At 30.0% G+C, this 21,907-nt stretch overlaps 3 protein-coding genes across 5 annotated transcripts; 2 read left to right on the top strand and 1 right to left on the bottom strand.

Annotated features, from left to right (window-relative positions):
• Positions 1-1,627: 1,627 nt before the first annotated feature.
• LOC119686492 (myotubularin-related protein 13) lies at positions 1,628-9,754 on the top strand. The gene is made up of 19 exons (XM_038101082.1): positions 1,628-2,060; positions 2,263-2,363; positions 2,424-2,732; positions 2,847-3,066; positions 3,130-3,256; positions 3,316-3,690; positions 3,748-3,991; positions 4,060-4,365; positions 4,419-4,603; positions 4,974-5,328; positions 5,410-5,564; positions 5,651-6,054; positions 6,126-6,950; positions 7,018-7,386; positions 7,457-8,140; positions 8,252-9,158; positions 9,236-9,360; positions 9,430-9,512; positions 9,589-9,754. The coding sequence occupies exons 1-19, from the start codon at positions 2,006-2,008 to the stop codon at positions 9,679-9,681; spliced, it is 5,922 nt and encodes a 1,973-aa protein (XP_037957010.1). The 5' UTR covers positions 1,628-2,005; the 3' UTR covers positions 9,682-9,754.
• Positions 9,755-10,207: 453 nt separating this feature from the next.
• On the bottom strand, positions 10,208-14,425 carry LOC119686491 (glycine receptor subunit alpha-4). Its single transcript, XM_038101081.1, has 7 exons — positions 14,312-14,425; positions 13,677-13,860; positions 13,395-13,621; positions 11,458-11,540; positions 11,266-11,400; positions 10,481-10,860; positions 10,208-10,429 (listed from the first exon to the last, which is right to left on the bottom strand). The coding sequence occupies exons 1-7, from the start codon at positions 14,422-14,424 to the stop codon at positions 10,283-10,285; spliced, it is 1,269 nt and encodes a 422-aa protein (XP_037957009.1). The 5' UTR covers position 14,425; the 3' UTR covers positions 10,208-10,282.
• A 1,806-nt stretch (positions 14,426-16,231) lies between these two features.
• LOC119686490 lies at positions 16,232-21,901 on the top strand. 3 transcript variants are annotated; one of them, XM_038101078.1, is made up of 10 exons: positions 16,232-16,413; positions 16,881-17,903; positions 17,975-18,922; positions 19,009-19,862; positions 19,964-20,116; positions 20,182-20,567; positions 20,633-20,846; positions 20,914-21,108; positions 21,237-21,656; positions 21,726-21,901. In XM_038101078.1, the coding sequence occupies exons 1-10, from the start codon at positions 16,386-16,388 to the stop codon at positions 21,852-21,854; spliced, it is 4,350 nt and encodes a 1,449-aa protein (XP_037957006.1). In that variant the 5' UTR covers positions 16,232-16,385; the 3' UTR covers positions 21,855-21,901. The 3 variants fall into 3 exon arrangements, with proteins under 3 accessions (XP_037957006.1, XP_037957007.1, XP_037957008.1); XM_038101079.1 differs by having other exon boundaries at positions 16,773-17,903; XM_038101080.1 differs by lacking the exon at positions 16,232-16,413 and adding an exon at positions 16,632-16,695 and having other exon boundaries at positions 16,773-17,903.
• The last annotated feature ends 6 nt before the right edge of the window (positions 21,902-21,907 follow it).

Genomic DNA, 21,907 nt, shown 5'->3' with positions numbered 1-21,907 from the left:
GACTACGCTAGTGCGTTGCAGGTGTGAGTGGTTTTGTGGTGGAATAATAGGTGGAGTTTGGCAGCAACTGCCAATGATATTTGAATTCCAACCATGATGAGAGACCAATCCGGAGCAAGGTCTAAGGTGAAACCAGCCATTGCAAGAATTGCAACTGACGGAGATGGTGTTCCTAGAGATTACTCTTTTACACACAGTGCATAGCCAAGTGATGGGAGAAGTAGATGATGCATTGTTTGGAAAAGGACTGCCGGAGGTAGACGAAGATGGAGATTGCCTGTGTAGAGGAGCTGGAGGACAGCAAGCTCCTCTAAAAGCTGGATTCCAATCAGTATGGCTATGCAACCCTAAACAATTATTAAGGTGACACCAGTTATTGCAACTGTTGCATTTCACTGATGTTTGACTTCTGCGTATGATAGAGTGGCAGACAGAACAGTGCCAAGTTGAGGTGGAAGGTCCGACAGGATCAGGATTAGGTTCAATACCGGCCATTAGAAGTAACATAAGAAGCAAGTAACATAAGGGACTTGCTTCTTAGTGGGACAAACACTAATAAACGACATATGTCAACAAACACATACCTGCTTGTGCAGTCCCATTGGAGAATGTTGAACTTCCGAAATGATTTTTGTATTTTAAATGTTATATGCAGTGTTGCTCGCGTATGGAAAACAGCATCAATTCAACTAGAATCAAAGATATAAATATTTAATGGATGTGTTAAGTCAGTGCTGCTGTATGGGAGCGAAATTTGGCATACCACTTCCTCGATTCTACAAAAACTACAAACCTTTGTCAATAGTTCTATAAAAAGAATAGTAGGAATCTGGTGGCCAAGAATAATTACGAATGAACGATTATGGTGTATTACAAAGCAGATCTCAGATCTCAGATCAGAGATCAGCAAAGAAATAATAAAACGATTAGCTAGACCATACGCTACGTGAATACAGATCGGCAATTTCACACGCTGCGCTGAAATCATCCATCAAGGTAAAATAAGTGTGAGAAGACCAAAACGACGTGGGGACGTTCAATACAACAGGAAACATCTAAATCGATTAAGGAATTACGATGTATGGCCAGAAATAGAGGAAATTGGAAATTATTTGTAAATAGGCTAAGTTCTTGATTATTGTAATTAATAACATGCCAAAATAAAATAATAAAAATATATGTATTCTCACATATGTATATTTGAATTTATTAAGGCATATATTGATCAGAAACAATTAGTAGTATAGTGCATAATTAGTTTTCGAATATATTACCAAGTAGTTAAACTATTTTAAAAAGATGATATATATTTCGCATTTACTTTGATTTTAATATGTAAGAATTAATAATTTTTTAAACATCATCCTAATAATGTGCATTTGAGAATAAGTACTTTTAAGTTATTTCGAATAAAATGATGATCATAGTTAAAAAATATCAAGTTTTACTAAATTAAAGTAATAAAATATTGAATGTAATTTTTTTAATTATTATTATTGTTCACTAATTATAGAAAAAGTTATTTGAACAGTATGATTGCATGATTTCCGCTACTACCAAATACAACGCTGTATGGTTGCTCAAAAACTATTTGTTGTTTTATGTTTTGTGGGTGTAGTTAGAAAATAGTAAAATTTTGTAAATTTATCTAATTTAGTTTGTTTATTTACAAAAGTTCATATGTTTAATTGTGAAAACTAAAGAATTAAATAAAATATACTAGGATATGTAAAATATAATAAATTTAAGCCATGTGTCCAAAGAACGGGTGTGGTTAAAAAGAAAATATTTAAGAAATATAGAACAAAACATGAAACAAAAAATTAGATTAATATTCAAAACATATAAAGCGAATGGAGCATACTAAATCTTTTTCCTACAAAAACATAATTTGGTTCAGTAAGTTGGTGTGTTCAAAATATATTTATTTAGGGTGAAGTAAGAAAAAGTGATAGGAAGTTGAGGAGTTTTGTGTAAAGAATGTAACACAATCGTTGGTAACGAAATGTCCCGGCTAGCTGATTACTTTGTTGTTGTTGGCTATGATAATGACAAAGAAAGTAAGTTTATTTTCATTATTTCATATATTATTTTATGTTAAATTTTTGGCTTTTATGTTGGTCTAATTAGTGTATGAATTAAAACTAAATAATAATACAATTACCATAAAATAATTATGAATATTTAATATGAAAAATAACACTTTAAACTTATGCTTATTAAAAAAATCACAATGAATTTATTTTTATTATGCTTTTGTAGGAACGAATGATGAAAGTACACAAATTTCATGCGGCAAAATTGTTCAAAGATTTCCTGAAAATGACTGGGCAGATACTTCATTCATTGAGGGCATTGAATGGGTTTGTTTAGTATTATTAATACTATATTTTCCGTCCTCTGTATAAATAATTATTTTTTAGTTTTGTCAACCACTCGGTTGGAATTTGTCTTACGAAAAACAAGAACCGAAATTTTTCACTTCTGTTCTTACTGATATTGATGCTAATAAGCACTACTGTGCCTGTCTCAGTTTTCACGAAACATTGGCTATTACATTAAATAAAATTGTAGACGAAGAAGATGAAACTGTATTACCTTCAAAATTCCAAACCGGCTGTGCTTCATCATCTACGATTACAAATAATATAAGTATATCGCATCACAGCGTCATGTACGCACCAAAGTGTTTGGTTCTTATATCGCGGTTAGACTGTGCAGAAACATTTAAGGTAAATGGTTTTAGTAAAAGGATTATTTTTTACTTGTGTTACTTGTGTTACTCGTATTACTCCCATTAAATAATGAAATTCTTTATTTAAAATAAAATTTATATATTTATACAGAACTGCCTAGGTACCATATATACGGTTTATGTTGAAAACTTACCCTACGCTTTAGAAACACTAATTGGCAATATATTGGGATGCATTCAAGTTCCTTCACCAGGCGGTCCCCAAGTCAGGTTTTCCATTGGTGCTGGTGATAAACAATCATTGCAAATTCCACAGTCTCCTTCATTACCTGTTACGGGTACAGCAGTATATTTTGTTTTTAAGCAATTAGGTATGTTAAAAAGCGTTTAAATAATTTGTTTTATATTTAAATATGTCTTATAATTTATAACAGGTATTAAAAATGTTCTTATTTTGCTATGTGCTGTTATGACGGAGAACAAAGTACTATTCCATTCTAAAAGTTATTCACATTTAACTGAAAGTTGCAAAGCATTAGTTGCTCTAATGTACCCATTTAGGTAAGTGTATATAATTGCGTAGAATATCAAGAAGTGTAGCATATATTTTTAATTAATAGATATACCCATGTGTACATTCCAATACTTCCTGCGCCTCTAACAGAAGTGCTTTCAACGCCAACACCTTTTATAATGGGTATACACAGTTCACTGCAAAGTGAAATAAGCGATTTACTGGACGTGATTGTTGTTGATTTAGATGGAGGTTTGGTTACTATTCCTGAATCCTTATCACCACCGGTTCCCATATTGCCATCACCGCTATGGGAAAATACTCAAGAGTTATTAACGATGATTTTATTTCCTAATTTATCGCAAGCTGACTTGGCATTTCCTTCATTAGAAAAGCCAACAAACTATCCGAAATCAGAAGCACTTATTGATAAAGAATTGAGAGCTATTTTCATGCGCTTATTTTCACAATTATTGCAAGGGTATTATTTATTTTTTCCTTGTTTTTTATTCCATCTCAAAATAATTTATTCAAATAGTTATCGGTCATGTTTGACGCTTATACGAATACATCCCAAGCCTGTTATAACTTTTCATAAAGCTGGCTTCCTTGGAGCGCGTGACTTAATAGAGAGCGAATTTCTTTATCGTGTGCTTGATAGTATGTTCTTTACTACTTTTGTTAATGAGCGTGGACCACCTTGGCGACCCTCAGATGCATGGGATGAGCTATATAGTTCAATGAATGAAGTTTTAAAGTCTGAAGCCAATAATAAAAATCTAGTAAATATATAATATATATGAATATTTATTTAAAAATGAGTTTTTGTTTAATTTTATATATTGTTCAGATTGCGCAACATATACAGGATTTAGGTAAAATTTTATTTGAAAACGAATGCCCCAATCCGGTAACTTATGCACAAAAAGTATTACGTCCACCTGATGGTTCCTTTCATCGCATTCATCAACCAGCATTTCCGCGGATAAATTCAGAAAAAGTTAATGTTATAATTAATGAAGGAATCAAAAAAAATTGCATTTCTCAACGTTTTATTGCTGTAAGAAACCAAAATCGTATCATTCCAATGGGGCCACGATTGCCTGAAGTGCTTGATGTTAGGCCAAACTTATTAAATTCAGCTAGACGACTAGAGGTATGTATATACCTTTACTCTTAGTTTTGGATATAATTTGAATATATTTTTAGGTTTTAAAAACTTGTGTGTCATACATATTTGAAAATAAAATTGCAGATGCTCGCAAATTGGTACCGGCTGTAATGCGAACGTTAAAACACCGCGATGCCAGGTTAATACTTTGTCGGGAATTGTTTGGTTATGTAAATGGAAATAAAGCCGTTCTAGATCATCAGCAATTTGATTTGATTATAAAGTAAGTTTTAAGTTTTGCTTATTGATTATAATAAAAGTATTCTGTTTAATTGTTGATTGGTTGATTGTTCTTTATTAATGTAAAGAGGTATCACACACATTATTTCATATAGGCATCGTGTTAAAATTTTGGTATAAAGATAATCTTGAAATTGACATTTGAGGCTCTTTTAAAGTTCTTCATTTAAATAATAGTAATAAAATAAGTGTATTTACATTCACACTTTAAATTTTTTTCACGTTTTAATATATATATATATATATATATACGGAGATATGAAAAATATTTTTAGTTTTTATTTAATTTTATATAAATGGTTTAAATTTGTAAATCTGTAAGTTAAAATTATTACATAATTACATAATTATAGATTTATGAACAAAACTTTACAAAATTCAACGGGAATTGATGAGTACACAGTAGCTGCTGCTTTACTTCCTATGTCAACCATATTCTGTAGAAAACTATCTACAGTTTATCAATTCGCTTACACATGCATTCAAGATCATCCGATTTGGAAAAATCTGCAGTTCTGGGAATCAACATTTTATCAAGACGTTCAAACACAAATAAAATCTTTATATATGCTACATACCCGTAAAAGCGAACACAATAAAGAGTCTAATTGTGTGTTGGATGATGTGCCATTAGAAGAACCAACAGCTTTGGAAATAACAGCGGAACAAATGCGAAAAAGCCCTTCTATTGAAGAAGAAAATAAAAAGGTACAGAATTTCGATTGATATTTTATAAAAAAAATTTATAATACCATATATTTGTATTATAATTATATAAATATTTGATAGGAATTTGCGCAATCTGAGGAATCTACATTATACAGCCAGGCGATTCATTATGCAAATCGAATGGTTTCACTACTAATACCACCGGATGTTAATGCAGTTGGTCAGAAACCGAAAACATCATTTCGTCTTGATGATAACCATAGTGTTTCGAATAGGTTTGTAGTAAATATATTAAATTGAAGTGTTACCGTATTACCTTGATATTTATAAAATGTTTTAATTAATTTAATTTATTTAAAAGCATAATGGGTTCTCATAGTTTAAGTGAACATTCTGATGAAGGTTTCGAAGAAAATGATGCATTGGAAGTTGGGGGAACAGTTGGCAAGATTATTTCACGATTTATAGATCGCGTCTGCACAGAGGGTGGCGTTACATCTGAACATATAAGAAATTTACATGATATGGTGCCTGGAGTTGTACATATGCATATAGAATCATTAGAATCAGTTTATTTAGAATCTAAACGGCATCCTCACGTACAAAAACCAAAGATACAAGCACCTTGTTTACTACCAGGAGAAGAAATTGTTACAGAACATTTGCGTTGTTACCTAATGCCCGATGGTAGAGAAGATGATGTGCAGTGTTTAATACCAGCTGAGGGTGCAATATTTTTAACTAATTATAGAGTTGTCTTTAAAGGTAAAAATATTTATTTAACACAAGATTTTATTTAAAGATAATTTTATTTAAATACTTTTATAATAATGAAGGTAGTCCCTGTGATCCGCTGGCTTGTGAACAAACAATTATACGAGCTTTTCCAATATCTTCACTACTTAAAGAAAAAAAAATATCCGTTCTTTACCTTTCACATTTGGATCAAACGCTTCCAGAAGGTTTACAATTACGTTCCAGTACCTTTCAGCTTCTGAAAATAGCTTTTGATACAGAAGTTACACCAGAAATGATTGATGGTTTTCGTAAAACATTGTGTAAGGCCCGTCACCCTGTTGATGAGTTTGAACATTTTGCTTTTCAATCGTATGGTACAATCATTCATGGGACGGCACCACTAAAAACTAAAGAAAAATACTCAACTTTAAAAGGGTTCGCAAAAAAAACATTATTGCGCACAGCAAAAAAGGCTGGATTTAAACAAAAGGGTCAAGCTAAACGCAAGCTCCTTACTTCAAGCTTGGATTTTGATACAATGGGAACAACAGAAACTGTTGAAACACATTCACTTGATGATGAACTAGAAGAAGATGAGTTTGAAACAAACACTGACTCGTTGCCGCGTTTGTTAACAACAAAAGATATAGAACGTATGAAGGAACGTAATTATGTGAAAGACTGGAAACGTTTAGGTTTTGATGAATCTCAAAACGGTTTTCGTATAACTACACTCAATTCAAATTATAGTCTATGCCGTTCGTATCCAGCTGTATTTGTTTCACCGACACAAATTACTGATACTGCTTTAATTCAACTGGGACGTTCTTATAAAAGCCAAAGAATACCGACACCAACATGGAGGCACCGTAATGGTGCATTGTTAATACGAGGATCATTGCCACATAGTAAATCTGTTATAGGTATGCAACAATTTAATAAAAATAATAAAAATAATAAATTGGGTAAATTATAAAAATTAATATTTAGGTATGTTAAAAAATTCAACTGGTTCAAATACTATGTCTCATGATGTTACAAATTATCATGAGCAAGATAAATATTTTATTGCATTAATTGATACAATGCCGAAGACTATCCCACTAACTTTAGCTCAGTATAATATGTCAGGCATTAATTTATCCATGAGTTCACTTCTTCTGAATTCATCCGAAGAGCATCACTATTTAAGTCGAAATGATACATCAGTAACACCAGAAGTAAGCAGAAAATTTAAGTCTACTCTTGGAACCAATGATACAAAAGTAAGCAATTGGGGAGATTCTTTAAAGCGAAAAGGTGGAACAGTAAAAAATTGTGCTGCAACTACATATCGTAAAATGCGTTTATATGTTTTAGGTAAAAAAAATTTGCAATTAAAAAACTGATACTTTTTTTTATAAAAAGAGAGAGATTCTTTGTCTTATAGGTGAAAAATCACAAACAAAGTCTGTAGTTAACGCTGATCTATGCGCAGAGTTTATACCTGTTGATTATCCAGATATAAGACATTCACGAATGGCTTTTAAAAAACTAATGAGAGCATGTTTGCCTTCGAGTATAATAAACGAATCTGATCAAACATTCGCGAAGAACGTTGAACAATCTGACTGGTTGCAACAAATTTCATCACTTTTACAATTGTCCGGTGCCGTAGTGGATTTGATTGATTTGCAAGAATCTAGTGTTATGTTGTCTTTAGAGGATGGTTGGGATATAACAGCGCAAGTATCGTCAGTGGCACAACTTTGTTTGGATCCCTTCTATAGAACGATAGAAGGATTTCGTGTTCTAATTGAAAAGGAATGGATAGCGTTTGGTCACCGTTTTGCGCACAGAAGCAATTTAAAACCTGCACATGCAAGCTCAAATATAGCGTTTGCACCAACTTTCTTGCAATTCCTTGATGTTGTGTTTCAGATTCAAAAACAGTTTCCGATGGCATTTGAATTTAATGAATTTTATATACGTTTTCTTGCATATCATACGGTATCATGTCGTTTTCGTACATTTTTATTCGATTGCGAAGTGGAACGTTTTGATTTAGGTATAGCGTCAGTGGAGGATAAACGGAGTTCTATGAGTACTAAACACTTGTTGGGTAATAGCAAATGTACGCATGTTAATCAGTTCTTTAAATTGATATTTTTGATTTTTTTTTTATGATTATTTAATATTTAATATGTATAAATATTAATTGATATTTCAATGTTCAAATGTTTAGGTACTAACGGTTCTGATGACGAAAATGGAGGCTACATAAATGAAATACGAAATAAATCAACTGTTAATTTTAATCGAATTGGTCAATCAATTTTTGACTACATAGAACGTCAACACGGAAAATCGCAAATTTTCTTTAATTTTATGTATTGCACGCAGGATAGTGTACTACGGCCACAGAACTGTTTGGCTGCGCTTGATCTTTGGCCTTATTATACAAATGAGGAACTAGCACAAGGTCCGCCATATGATCTTGAGTTGACTAATGCAGATGATGAGATTGATTTGTCTGAATTGAAAGACAAACGCATTGTCATAAGTGCTGGCTATGACAATATAGAGAAAAGCGATCCAAATACCTTTGTGTTTTTGTTAAGCGAACTAAAACAAGCTGAAACGGAGCGTGGACACTTATATCAAAAATGGCAACAAGTGTGGAATAATCTTGAATTACCACAAACAGAGAAACTTACTCGTAAATCGTCACTTAGTAGTATTTTACTTCAATCTCATGGCAAACTTCAACATAAACGATCAACTTTAGAGATTATAATGAAAGGACGACTATCAGGATATCAAGATAAATATTTCCATCCGCATCGATTCGAAAAACATCCATATACAACTCCAACGAATTGTAATCACTGCACAAAATTATTATGGGGACCAGTTGGGTATCGCTGTATGGATTGTGGTAATTCTTATCATGAGAAGTGCACTGAACTGTCAGTAAAAAATTGCACTAAATATAAAGCAGTAGATGGTGTAGTTGTACCACCTAATGTAAATATATCACAGGGTGATACATCTAGCATTGCTTCAAGTGCAGCGACAACTGCGCGAACATCTAGCCATCATTTTTATAATCAGTTTAGTAGCAACGTTGCAGAGAATCGAACACATGAAGGGTAAGTTTAGAAACACATCATATTAAGAAATAAAATATATTTTATATATATGTAAATAAATATAAATATATCGTTAGACACTTGTATAAGCGTGGTGCTTTACTGAAAGGATGGAAGCAGCGGTGGTTTGTATTAGACTCAATCAAACATCAATTACGATATTATGATTCTATTGAAGACTCGACATGTAAGGGATTTATAGGTAAAACAAAAAAATTCACAAAATTATTACGATACAATTAAATCGCATCACATCGCATTTCTGTTATAGATTTAGCTGAAGTTCAATCAGTGTCGGCCGCACAGCCAGCTCAAATTGGAACAAAACGAATTGATGAGAAAGGTTTTTTCGATGTAAGCTATTAACTTATCTCATCTAACTTATCTAAGTGTATAACTAACTGATTAAATATATTTGAATAATTTTTAGTTAAAAACATGCAAACGAAATTACAATTTTTATGCAGTGAATGCCAATTTGGCTCAGGAGTGGATCGAAAAAATTCAAGCTTGTCTCCAGTGAGCAACAAATTTTATTTATATTTTTAATTTGTATGTATGTTGTTATAACAAATATATTAAGACTAACTTCTTATATCATGAAATAAATATATGTAGTATTCTTTTTTCTTTATGAAAAAAATTAGTAAGCAGGTTAGAAGTATACATATATAAAATTAGTTACACATTATATATTTATATATTTAAATAACTGGTATAGAATTCTCATTGTTTACTATGTACTTTTAAATGTGATTAATTAATTTAAAAAGTTATTTTTCGATAAGTTTGCAAGATTATAATAACTATTGAATTCATATTGTATAATTGATATCATAATTTAAATGTATTTAATATATATTATAAAGAACAAGTACCAAAGAAAAACAAAATAGTTTTTATTTAAATAAGTTGATTGCAGTTTAGGTGACATAGGTGTTAGTTATTAAAAAAATATTATTTCTTTCAAATTATTATTAATAAAATACTCTTAAATTTAAGAATTGAAACATCAATAACATATTTTTGAGAGTAAGTAGTAGTGGGTTTATTAGAAATTGTTCAATTAATCAACATTTATAAATATTACAACAAGTGCATTTATATATATTTAGAATTTACTATTATAGAAACGTTGTCCAGTATACTATATTTAATATAAAAAATGAGAATGGGAAGAAAAAACGTGAAAATTTATCAATATATATAGCTGTTGCGTGACCATGGCAAAATGTATCATATTGTGGTTCAATTATTGATTCACGATGATACTAAAAATAAAGTAATATATAAAAATAGGTTATATTTATAATTTCACATACTTTCATATCATCCAAATCATGTATATTTTCGTCAGAATAACCTTTCATCATTTTTGTTGCAATTGGTCCCATATAATTATTTACTACTGCAAATTCCATTAAAGAAAGGAAAACAAAAACTGAACATGATGACATCCAAACATCAATTGCTTTCACATACGACACGGGTGGTAGAGATTGCTGAGATTGTGTATTTTGTGTTGCGAGAGTTAAAAGTGATGTAACGCCTAAAGTAACACGAGCAGGTATAGCTTCAGGTTTGATCCAAAATGATATCCAAGACATAACAACAATTAGTGCGGATGGTATATATGTGTGGAAAAGATGGTAGCCCAATCGTCGACGCAAATTAAATACAATAGCTAAGCAGGTAAAATTACCTAAAGGTTAAACGTAATTAAATCAAGTATTCATTGTACTATATTTGATTGGATGCAGTTAAATTATGTTAGTAATAAAGTTAGTGTTAGTTAATTGAATGTATACAGTTTTACTCATAAGGATTACAAGGTTTGCTTCTTAAGTCTTTTGTATTGTAATAATTTAAGGTATTCTGAATATTCAAGTTATATATTTGTGACATTTTCATTGCAAATATACAGAGTTATAAATAATTTAATAAATAGATATACATGATATATAGATTTCTTAATCCCAAAACATTAATTATTTTGTTAAATTTTAATTTTAATAATTTTAAAACCTATGCACAAAGTAATAAAATATTATATGTAATGTTAAGCAGTATAATCGTTCATAAATATAAATAAAGCAATACAACTAACCTGTTGAGTATTCAATAGTACAATCCGTTGTGTAGTTATTAGAGATATCTAATTGAGGTAATTCAATTTCGCTATTAACAACTAATGGGTCTGTCATATTCCAAATAAATACCAAGTCTTGTACCGTATGCGATACTTGAATTATAAGCAGGCTATTCAGTTGGTTGTGTTATTTATGTTTTTTCTACTTACGACTTTCAATCATCATGGAACATATTTGTGTGTCATGTGGATATGACTCAAACTTCATTGCACATGATAAAACTAATGTTAATCTTGTAAAAAAAGTTTGAAAATATTATAATATATATATAAATAAGAATCACCACTATATAAATATTTAGTTGATAATGTAGATACCTTATAGTGGGTGTCTCCGACTTAAAAGGCATGAGGTAGCTAATTAAGGTAGTTCAAGAATCTTAAAAAAATCATATGGTAAAACGAGTATATTTTCAGTATTAACCAAGGTACAGGATGTAAAAGAAAGGTCTAGCAAAAAAAATCAGTCAATTAAATCTCATATATATAAAACTATAAACACCGTTTTTATTGTTTATTAAACGTAATTTAATCTAATATTTAATGTGTTCTTCTTGTTGCTTGGGTATGAAACTATAGGGTTCGAACCCCTTGATTTTTTCGAACCCCTACATTTTTCAATTAGCTTTATTTTTCTCAATCTTGAAATTTATGTGTACATCAATACAGTGTTGTCTAACGAATGTTTCTGCAAAAGGTTCAAACATTTCACATCGATTCAAAGGCTTGTTGTCTGAAGATACAAAACTTCCTAAAATTCCTCAAACTGCTAATATGTTATAATATAATATAGACTTGCTACGCTAATCTTCATAATTTGAATAATTAGATTACTAAACACATAATACAGAAAGATACAAAAAATCCTTGTTGAGAATTTATCATGTTTTTTAGTATATAGAAGAAATCCGAAATCATGAAACTTACTATGGTTTACTAACACGATAATGGACCTAGTCTAGTCTTTAAATGAAAGATTAACAATCATTTTTGTCTTCGGTGGATTGACTGCTGGTCAGCAAGATTATTGAAAATCTCGCCTATGGACCTTTTTTTGTCGGGCACAATGTAAATTTAGTATATTTAGTATATTTCGTTTAGTATATTTGACCCTGATCTCGGTACCAAGCCTATGTTACTAGATTTGCGAAGTAAGACAGAGTCAAAAAGTAGAGTAGCAGTACAAATAAGATAAATATGCAAGTCGACAACCAATTTAACAGAGAGAAAGAGAGAGAGAGAGATTCAACATTCTACAGAGTTGCTTTATGTTTTGCTTATATAATAATGCAATTAATACATTTTTGCTAAACTTAATACTAATTATTATATTGAAATTATTTTATTATTAAAAATTGTTTTATAAAAATACATAAAATAATTATAAATATTATACCTATATTTTTGTTATATCTTGTATGGTATGTTGGAATAATAAATGTAGTTTACTAACTATGCAAATAAAATGCATAGAAGTTAGAAAAAATAAAGCTCTAATATAACTGTAAATAATAATAAGAACGGTGTTTATTGGATTATTATTTCCTGGTATACAGTGAATTATATGACTGCATGTTTTTTTTCAGGCATACCTTTCTTTGACACTCTATAGTCAGGCAAATACTGAAAATGCACCAATCTTAGAAACGATTTTTTTCGTTCCTTGAACCGCGGAATTGTATTTGCGCATTTATGCCATTTAAGTAGGAAACCGTTTGCATACACCATCAAAGATTTTGAGAAATATATTTGGAATTTAAATGAATTTGAAAGAAAATGAAAATAAAAGATGCATAACTTGGTTAAGTTCTGGCATAGGGTAACAAAACATATATATGTCATAATAGTAATATGCAGATAGATTTTGAGAAATATATTTGGAATTTAAATGAATTTTGAAAAAAAAAATGAAAATAAAAGATGAATAACTTGGTTAAGTTCTGGCATATGTCATAATAGTAATATGCAGACAATATTTGATTTTATTAAACACATAATAAAAAATTGAATTACTTGAAACACTGTTAAGATAGCATTAACATTGTTTTCCAACTTATTTCATATACATATATATGCTATATACTTACTTAGACATATATAATAATGTTTTATCATGATATAGCCATAAATAATGATTTGGTATTGTCATCTCGTGAAAGGTAACTTTCTTAGCATTTTTAAAAAAACAATCAGGACGCCAAATGCTATGAAGCCAATCGACATCCAAAATACGATATTCTTCACTCATATTCTCAGGAAGTCGAAGTCGTGGATCTCGCCAACTTTGTGCTAAAAATATATCAGTGACGTATGTCTATAACAAACAACAAATAAATTGAATAAACAAATTGAAACTTATTTGAATTTACCATAGATTCTTCATTAATTGAATCCAAAGATAAAACTGTTACATGAAAATATACAACAGTAGGTTGGCCCAATAATTTGGGTGCACGATTCTTGTCATAAGTTTTTGATGGTATTGGCAGAATGTCTGGCAATGATAAACTTGATTCATAGTGTGAAACAAGTTCGGCGCTTTCGGTATTGTTTCTTATATAGCATAAAAGAAATACAAAATATTTAAAAAGTTACTTATTATTTATTTTTTATTTTATAAAAGATATGTAGTAGCTATTTTAATGCAAGAGATAATATTATTTTTTTAACACATATCGTAGCTAATTTCATAACATTTAAAAAATTTTATAGTTTAAATAAAATAATTTTTGTTTTACGAACGTAAGATATGTTAGTTATAAATTTATAAAATTCTTTTTATGAGAGCAACTACAGGAAAGATATTAACATTTAAATGTTAATAGGCGAAAATAGAATTTGCGCAAAATCCTTTTATACGACATATAATTGGGAAATTGCTTTCTATATATGTATTTAAATAGTTCATGATGATATTTTATAAAAATAAAATATTTTGTAAATTTATGTTGTCACTAAATAATAATTATATTTAAAAAAGAAATATAATAAAATGAAAGCATACCTGAATCCATGAACACAATTACAGAGCAATATTGATTTTTCTAATAAATAAAAGTAAATCATGATAACGAATAAAGATTTTTGCTGGCATAATTGCTTAAAAATTATTTGCATATTGAACACTTGAACTTTCATATTATTAAGGTATGCATTCCCATAAATATTTACATTTATTTATATTTTTTCAATCAATCAATCAATCAATCAATCAAACACGTTATGTTTTTATTAATGCAATACTTAGAAAATAAAGTTTTACTTTTGTTAAAATTGAAATGCATACATTTAAAATAAGCTTTTAACGGTTTTTGTGCAACAAATAAATTCTCATAGACAAATAAATTTATGCACATTTTAGATATTCGGTTATTAAACTATTAAAAATATTTTCAAATATAATGCAATTTTCTGCATGTTTTCGTCAAATAAAAACTTATATTAAAAATAGTGTTACTTTTCAAGGTGTTATTATTAAATTACTAAGGTTTCTTCAATTGCATTTTATACTCATTATATACGCATTGCATTTGAAATTGACATTTGTCCATTTGGTCATTTGTCCATTTGTTTGAGACAAGTATACAATTTGCCATTTCGTTATACAATAATTTATCATTTTTATCAATATTGAAAATAAATTTATAATGGATATGTTAACTTACAATTGATATAACACTAATGTTATTTGAAATAAATACTTTTGAGATATTTTTGATAACATAATAATATATTATTATGTTAATTACATTATAATATTGTATAAATCTTTCTCAAACTTTTAATTATTATTTCAATATTTCTTTTTATGATCTTAGGGATTCTGCTTAAGAAATGTAATTTGATAAATTTTGTTACATGGTATCAGTCACCTACACATTATTTAAAGTTTTGCAACTTGAAGGTTCTAAGTCAGCAATATTGTTATAAGTCTTACTTAGGGTATGACCGATCTTTTCATACTTCTGTTTTTTATTTTAATCGCGAAGTTTTTTCTATCCTTTGCATTACTGGTAAGATGAAAAACGTAGTGAAGAAATATCCAAAATCATACAAACCATACATATTAACATATTAATAGAAAGCATCATCTAACCGTAACAGTTTGATTATATTTGTTATGTATCGATAATGAGTAATGGCGGTAGGGATAAACGCGGTGTGGCGACGGATTAGGGCAACAAAAACACATTTTCGCCAGATACAAGTCAAAAAAGTAGTTTTTTACTTCCAATATAGTTTATTTATTTTCTTTTTTTAGTATACGTAAAAAGTGAGAAAAGTTATGAAATATATTTGATCATTTGATCAGATTAAGCAGTGCACAATAACTATACATTTTTCACTGCTCAATCGGCAGAGTGACAGCCGCAATGTTTTTCTTATGAATTTAGATAGTCCATTAGTATATCACGTCCAGGGCGTTGGTAATGTTAAGACTTTCACTGTCGCTAATTTATTAACAAAGCACTAGAATAACAACATAATAATTTGCACAATGAGTTATTGTGAACGTATGTCAAGCCTGAAATTAAATAGAATTTAGATATGTAATATGATATCAATATAATTTTTAATACAATTAAAAAATGAAATAAAATTAATTTCGTATTAAATAATATATATGTAATTGATTTTGATAATTGAATTCAATTATTCATTTCATTTTTGTGAAGAATATTGAAACTTCAGAGTGGATTTTTCATATTATAAATTAAATGAATTTATTGAAAAGTTTTATTTTATATAAAAATATTTTGTAAAAATTTTCGAAACTGTTGAATTTATTTATAATAACATGCCTGGTTTAAAGCGGGTATAAACATATGATTTTAAATTACAAGTTACTGCCATCTGCAGGATTTTAAATTAAACTCAGCAAAATGTTCAATTTTATTGAAGCAGTCACTTGTACTGCAATTTTCTCATTCCACAAATCGTATGAGTGTGATTAAGAATATGCAGTATTTTACTAAGAATAGCTGAGTTGTTAATTAACAAGTTATATGTTTATATAGTGATTAAATAAGTTAATTATATATCAATTCAAAACAAAAAAACAAAAGAAAAAAAAATAAATGGATTTTCTACGACAAATTCCAGAAGGTAGGAGTTTTTGAAAAATTGTCAAAAATCGATGCTAACAATAGGGATTTCTTTATGTTATTGTTTTAAAGTTTCGATATTGATTTTCCTTATCTTTACGGAATACAAATTTTATTTACCAACTTGATTATATTTTTATAAGTGCTGTAACGTAGTGTTTTGATATATTTTATAGTTTCAATTTATGTACAATAGAATGCAATGTAATATTTTGCGTTTAATTTTATTGAAATCAGAACAATTGATATTAATTGGGTAATGAAATTTATGATAAATCAAAATGTAAGATTCTTTGACCTTTATTTAATATTCCTTAAAAATAAATTATAATTGATTTCTAATACGTTCTTTTGTTTAAGATTGTAATTTTATCCAGTTCTAATTGGCAAATCAAAAGACACACTCTTCAATGAAATGTAATTTTTTTTGAATTTTTGTATAAATTAAACATTTCAAATCACACACAGAGAGATCATCTTCTAGTTATGATGTAATAATGGAGTCACCATTGGTTGCCAGTTTAAATGAAAATATTTTAGATAATCGATCAAGTAAACAAGATAACGGACAAAACATGATATCCAGCGTAAATAGTACATTGGAAGATACAACTCCAAGTGATTCAGGTGTGCAAATGCTTGATTCTGAGTCAAGTGAATTTATGATTGAATCAATAACATCACAAACTGGCTTTGATTTTGATGATATTAAGGCACAAAATCCTGTTAAGGAATTGACATCATATTCTGCAATGGCTTCTTCAAATGAACTGAATGGATTGATACAAGTAGCTGCAATAGAGACTGTAGATACGAATTCAAATGTAACTAAATGTACATCAAATATAGAGGAAGCTATGACAACAAGTACATGCTCAACTTTTGATACAACAGAAAATATTGTTTATAGACGTAAAGTTCGCAAGACTCAATCAGGTCCAAAAGTGCCCAAGAAACGTGTTTCTTTTCATGAGGATATACTAAAAAATACGCGCACTGATAATATTCACATTGAACATGGATTTATAACATATAAAAATGGGCGGAAGTTACTACCAAAAACTGGTGTAGCAGGACGTTATTCTTGGTGCTCAGAGGGAGATGGCAGAAGTGAGGTTCCGACTGAATTATGTGCTCAGTTGCAGGGTGAAGAAGATTGCGATAGTAGACGCAGGCGTCGTGTTGTATATCGTAATGCTTGTTCAGATGTTTTAGATTATGGTAATTCAGATGTTTATGATACTAATGAAAGCCATTGCTTACAATATGATAATTCCGGAGTTTTTGAGTATCAGCCACAAAGAGATGGCAGTAGCATTAAAGGTTCTGGTGCTGAGACTCATCATTTATACAGATGCTCTTGTTCTAGTTCTAATTCTAGTCTTGATTCGGAAGAAAATGATAAAAACTCAAACCGGCAAGAGTATGCACAAGCTAAAAGTAGTTCTTGCGATTGCATTGGTATAAGTAATGCAAACAATAATTTAATTGGTGAGTTAGTAATAAATGTTGATGTATTATTATTATTTTATATTTTTAATTTTTAATTTTTCATACTATAGGTGATAATTGCTATTTTTCTGAACCAAATATTGATAATATTAATGAGAGTTCTAAAAAATCTGTATGGAATAAGGAAAAGAAGCCGAAATCAAGCTGTTTAAAAAAGACGAACACAAATTTTATATATGAACAAGATATTAATTCAAAAGTTAAAAAATTCAACGTTCATGACATGAACATGCTACTTGATAATAGTAGTAAAATGATATTCGGTTCTCTTAAGAGCATATTTACTATGCCTTTGCCGGAAAGAGGTGTTCCTGAAGGGTCCGAAGATTTGCAAGCAGTAGTTGAATGCTTGCCTGAAATGGAACAACAAGCGTCTGCTGAATTGATGAGGAAAGAACTATGCAAATATCCTTCAGAATCACCACCATTAAAAGCAAAACCTTTTCTTAGTAAAAGTCTAGATGGATCAAAACAAAATCAAACTACTAAGAAGTTTGTACATAACGTTGATGAACAGTTACGTCGCAAAAATATGAATGTCGATCTTTTGGTTCTAAAAAATGAAGAAGAAACTGAATCTGTGGTAAGAAGTATTCAGCGACAAGAAGAGTTTGATAAGGATGATGTTTTAACAACTGCAATTGAAGCTGCAAGTGCAACAGAAGTTCAAGTAGAAACTAAGCAATTTCGAAATAAATTTATTATAAATTGTGAAAGCACAGTTTTCGAGCACACCGGGGTTTCGTATGAAAAGAATTCATTTATTGAAGATGGTCAAAATAAATATTTAAATTTCGCAGAAAAAAATACACCAATAGCACAACCAGAACACAATCAATTGCGTAACGCATTTATATCGGTTCCAATTGCAAAAACTTTTTCTAATTTTTTTCGTGGATTTAAAGAGTCAAACGCAAGCACTCCTTTGCAAAAATCTTCAAAGAAGAGCTCTAAGCAACAGGAAAATAAAGAAATTCATACACCTGACAATGACATAGGTAAGTAACTAATATTTAAGGATAGTTGTTTATTAGTAGTCAACAAAAAAAAAAAACTTATTAACATTTTTTATTTTGTAATTTAGCACCCATATCATTATCGTCATCAGTAAAATCTGATTCAATAAATTCTACAAACTCCCAATCGCAACCAAAGTTAAAGAATTCGGTAAATACATGCAGCAGTACATGCAGCTTGGTTATAGGTCAAGATTTTCGAAGCACATTAGAAAAGCAGTCGCGTCATCTTCCATCACCATTAAAGAAACGCACAAGTATTAATAATTTAATGATACAACCACCTCGATACGGAACTAGTGGTGTCAATACAATGAGTGAACAAAACAGTTTACTAAGTCCAGATCTATTTAATGATTATGCTGGAGTACGGGGCGGTAATGGCCGCGACTCTAAAAGTACAATTCTTAGTGATGAATTCGATGATATACTTACAATCACTACTGATACCGATAAAAATGAAAATGATATTGTTATAGTGGATTATCCAGATTCGAATGATCGACAAAATTTTACAGATTGCCCGAATTTACTGAGACCGCCACAGCAGCCCGCAAAAACATCTCTTATAAATCGATTTTTACGTAATGTAACGCAAAAGAAAATACTTGAAACTTCAATACGAAAAAATGATTTTTTTGCTGGGAAACTTAAGAATGAGCAGAAACTATTTGCGAATGATTTATATGTTCCAGGAGTACGACCTAAGAATTATGATCTCATTGACGATTTGAATGCAGAAATAGCAATGGAAATAGAAATGTCTGGAGTTAATTCACCTCGCCGCGAATTAATAAACATTGAATCAGATTTGAAGGGGAATGTAGCACGATTTGAATTGGGTATTGGTGAGATATCGGTCGATATATTTAATGGACATCATTTACATATTTTGCGTGATAAAACAGAGCAATTAATGAAGGTAATTTTATTTTATGAAATTTTTAAATATATACTATAATATGTATTAAGGAATGCATATGATTTTAATTGACAATTGACAATTGACAATTTTGTTTTCAGGTATTTAAATTATATACTGGATATAGTCGTGAAGGTTTTATGACTCCGGTGCTTGTATTTTTAACTGATACAGCGTTGTATGTAACAGATTTGGTAAGGAATCGGTTATGTTCAAAATTTGTGCTTCCTTATGTTGAATTAGATGTTATATTGGTAAATATGAGAAATTTTATTATCAAGATGGAAAATGCAAAGAAAAATAAATAATTTATTTTTAGATGGGTCCTTATGGAAATACTGTGCTGCTTAGTAATAGTATGCGTGATATGCAACAGGTTTTACTTGCCGGTGGTCCTTATCCAGCTTATGGACTTGTGGCAAATTTAGAATTGTGTACTCGGCGTAGCGGTTCGATTTTGCCAGCTGTTGGACAATTGACACTTGAGCATTTAGCACCATTAAGAAAATTTGTTCGCGAGAATTCGTCTGTGGGCAAAAATGATATATGGATGTATTATGCTGTCGTTAATATACCAGTTGGTACGATCGGTAATGAGCAGGAACCCTTGGGACCGAATATCAAAGGATTTTTAATGCATAGACGGGTAAAATCTTATAATGCAGGTACTAAACAAGGATGGAGTCCTGGTTACTTTTTACTAAAGTAAGTACTTATATTATTTTGTGTAATCATAAAACTATTTAATCATAAATATTATGTATTTTTAGAGCGGGTGTTTTGTACATGTTTAACGATTCTAATAATAAACTTCCTAGCTGGGCTATGGCATTAGCAGAATGTCAAGGTGCTAGACGTGCAATTAATACGGGCAGACCACATTGCTTTGAAATTATGTTGAAAAAAGAGTTATTGCAATTAGCTGCTCCGGATGAGTATGTTGCTTCGGAATGGTTACAAGCGCTGTTACAATCAGCAAGTGGGGTAAGATACAGAACATATAAAAATATATAGAATAGAATATTAATTTTAAATATATTTGTTTGGATAGCTTTTTGAAATGCAAAAAAAACATAAAACGTTGGGGTGCAGCTTGGTGGTAACTGAAAATTATTTAATCACTTTGAGAGAAGATTTTACGGCACCATTACAAATAAACCAGCATAATAATCCGCGAGATTTGAGAAATGAAGAAAGAAAAGATATGGCAGAGCTGCATTATACTAATAACGATACGGGCAGTTTGGTAAATATTATAATTTTTTGAATTATTAAATTTCTTTTATAAAATATTTACGGTATCAATAGAATACGTATTTATTGTTTGATTATTGTTTGACATATAAAAATGTACATTATTTTTATAATTCTTAGTTGAATTCTGCTTTGAGTACTCCAGTGAAAGGTACACAACGTTCTTGGTCATCAGCAAACTCAACACCCACAATGTTATCTCAGATATCAAAATCTACGTTAGGTGCAGGTGGAAGCACATTATCATCTACACCAACATCTGTGAAGCAAACAACAAAAGCGGCGAACAATCTATCAAACTATTCGAATATGTATAGTGTTTATGGTATTAAGTCAGGGTTGGAAATACTAACTTGCGCTGATATTAAGGATATGACTGGTATTAAAATACCATCACATAATGATACTTGGTGGTGTATTTTAGAATTTTCATGCCAAGAAGTACGTGAATGTACAGATGATTTGGTTATATTTTTTTCGAGTAGCTCGGAAATGCAAAGATTTTTAAGACTTTTGGAACAATTATGGCAGTCGAAAAATGTAAGTATGCATTATTTTAAAATAAATCAAATTAATCACATCATTATATTCATTTATAATGCATGACAGAATGATTTATTCCCTATTACTGTACTGGATGAGGATGATTTGATTGCTGAGCAGTGTACTATGCTCTATATTGATATTAATCGTTCATGGGAGCCTTTATTGTCAGCTGCTTTAGGTTATCCTTTGTAAACGTAATAATTTGATTAAATGCACTTTTTAGAATAATACATATAAGAAAAACA

Source organism: Teleopsis dalmanni, chromosome 2 (genome assembly GCF_002237135.1).
Source record: "Teleopsis dalmanni isolate 2A chromosome 2, ASM223713v2, whole genome shotgun sequence".
NCBI classification, from domain to species: domain Eukaryota; kingdom Metazoa; phylum Arthropoda; class Insecta; order Diptera; family Diopsidae; genus Teleopsis; species Teleopsis dalmanni.
The sequence above is the reverse complement of the archived record's forward strand: the minus strand, read 5'-3'. Positions and strand labels throughout refer to the sequence as shown.

Excerpts from the sequence above, each read along its gene's own strand:
- LOC119686490 (XM_038101078.1), top strand. The coding sequence starts at position 16,386 with ATGGATTTTCTACGACAAATTCCAGAAG. Across the intron at positions 20,568-20,632 it reads CCTGGTTACTTTTTACTAAA|AGCGGGTGTTTTGTACATGT; the intron begins GTAAGTACTTAT and ends ATGTATTTTTAG. Across the intron at positions 21,657-21,725 it reads AATTATGGCAGTCGAAAAAT|AATGATTTATTCCCTATTAC; the intron begins GTAAGTATGCAT and ends AATGCATGACAG.
- LOC119686491 (XM_038101081.1), bottom strand. The coding sequence starts at position 14,424 with ATGCAAATAATTTTTAAGCAATTATGCCAGCAAAAATCTTTATTCGTT. Across the intron at positions 13,861-14,311 it reads AATTGTGTTCATGGATTCAG|AAACAATACCGAAAGCGCCG; the intron begins GTATGCTTTCAT and ends ATGCTATATAAG. Across the intron at positions 10,430-10,480 it reads ATGATTTGGATGATATGAAA|TATCATCGTGAATCAATAAT; the intron begins GTATGTGAAATT and ends CTTTATTTTTAG.
- LOC119686492 (XM_038101082.1), top strand. The coding sequence starts at position 2,006 with ATGTCCCGGCTAGCTGATTACTTTGTTGTTGTTGGCTATGATAATGAC. Across the intron at positions 4,366-4,418 it reads ATTCAGCTAGACGACTAGAG|GTTTTAAAAACTTGTGTGTC; the intron begins GTATGTATATAC and ends ATATATTTTTAG. Across the intron at positions 7,387-7,456 it reads AATGCGTTTATATGTTTTAG|GTGAAAAATCACAAACAAAG; the intron begins GTAAAAAAAATT and ends TTTGTCTTATAG.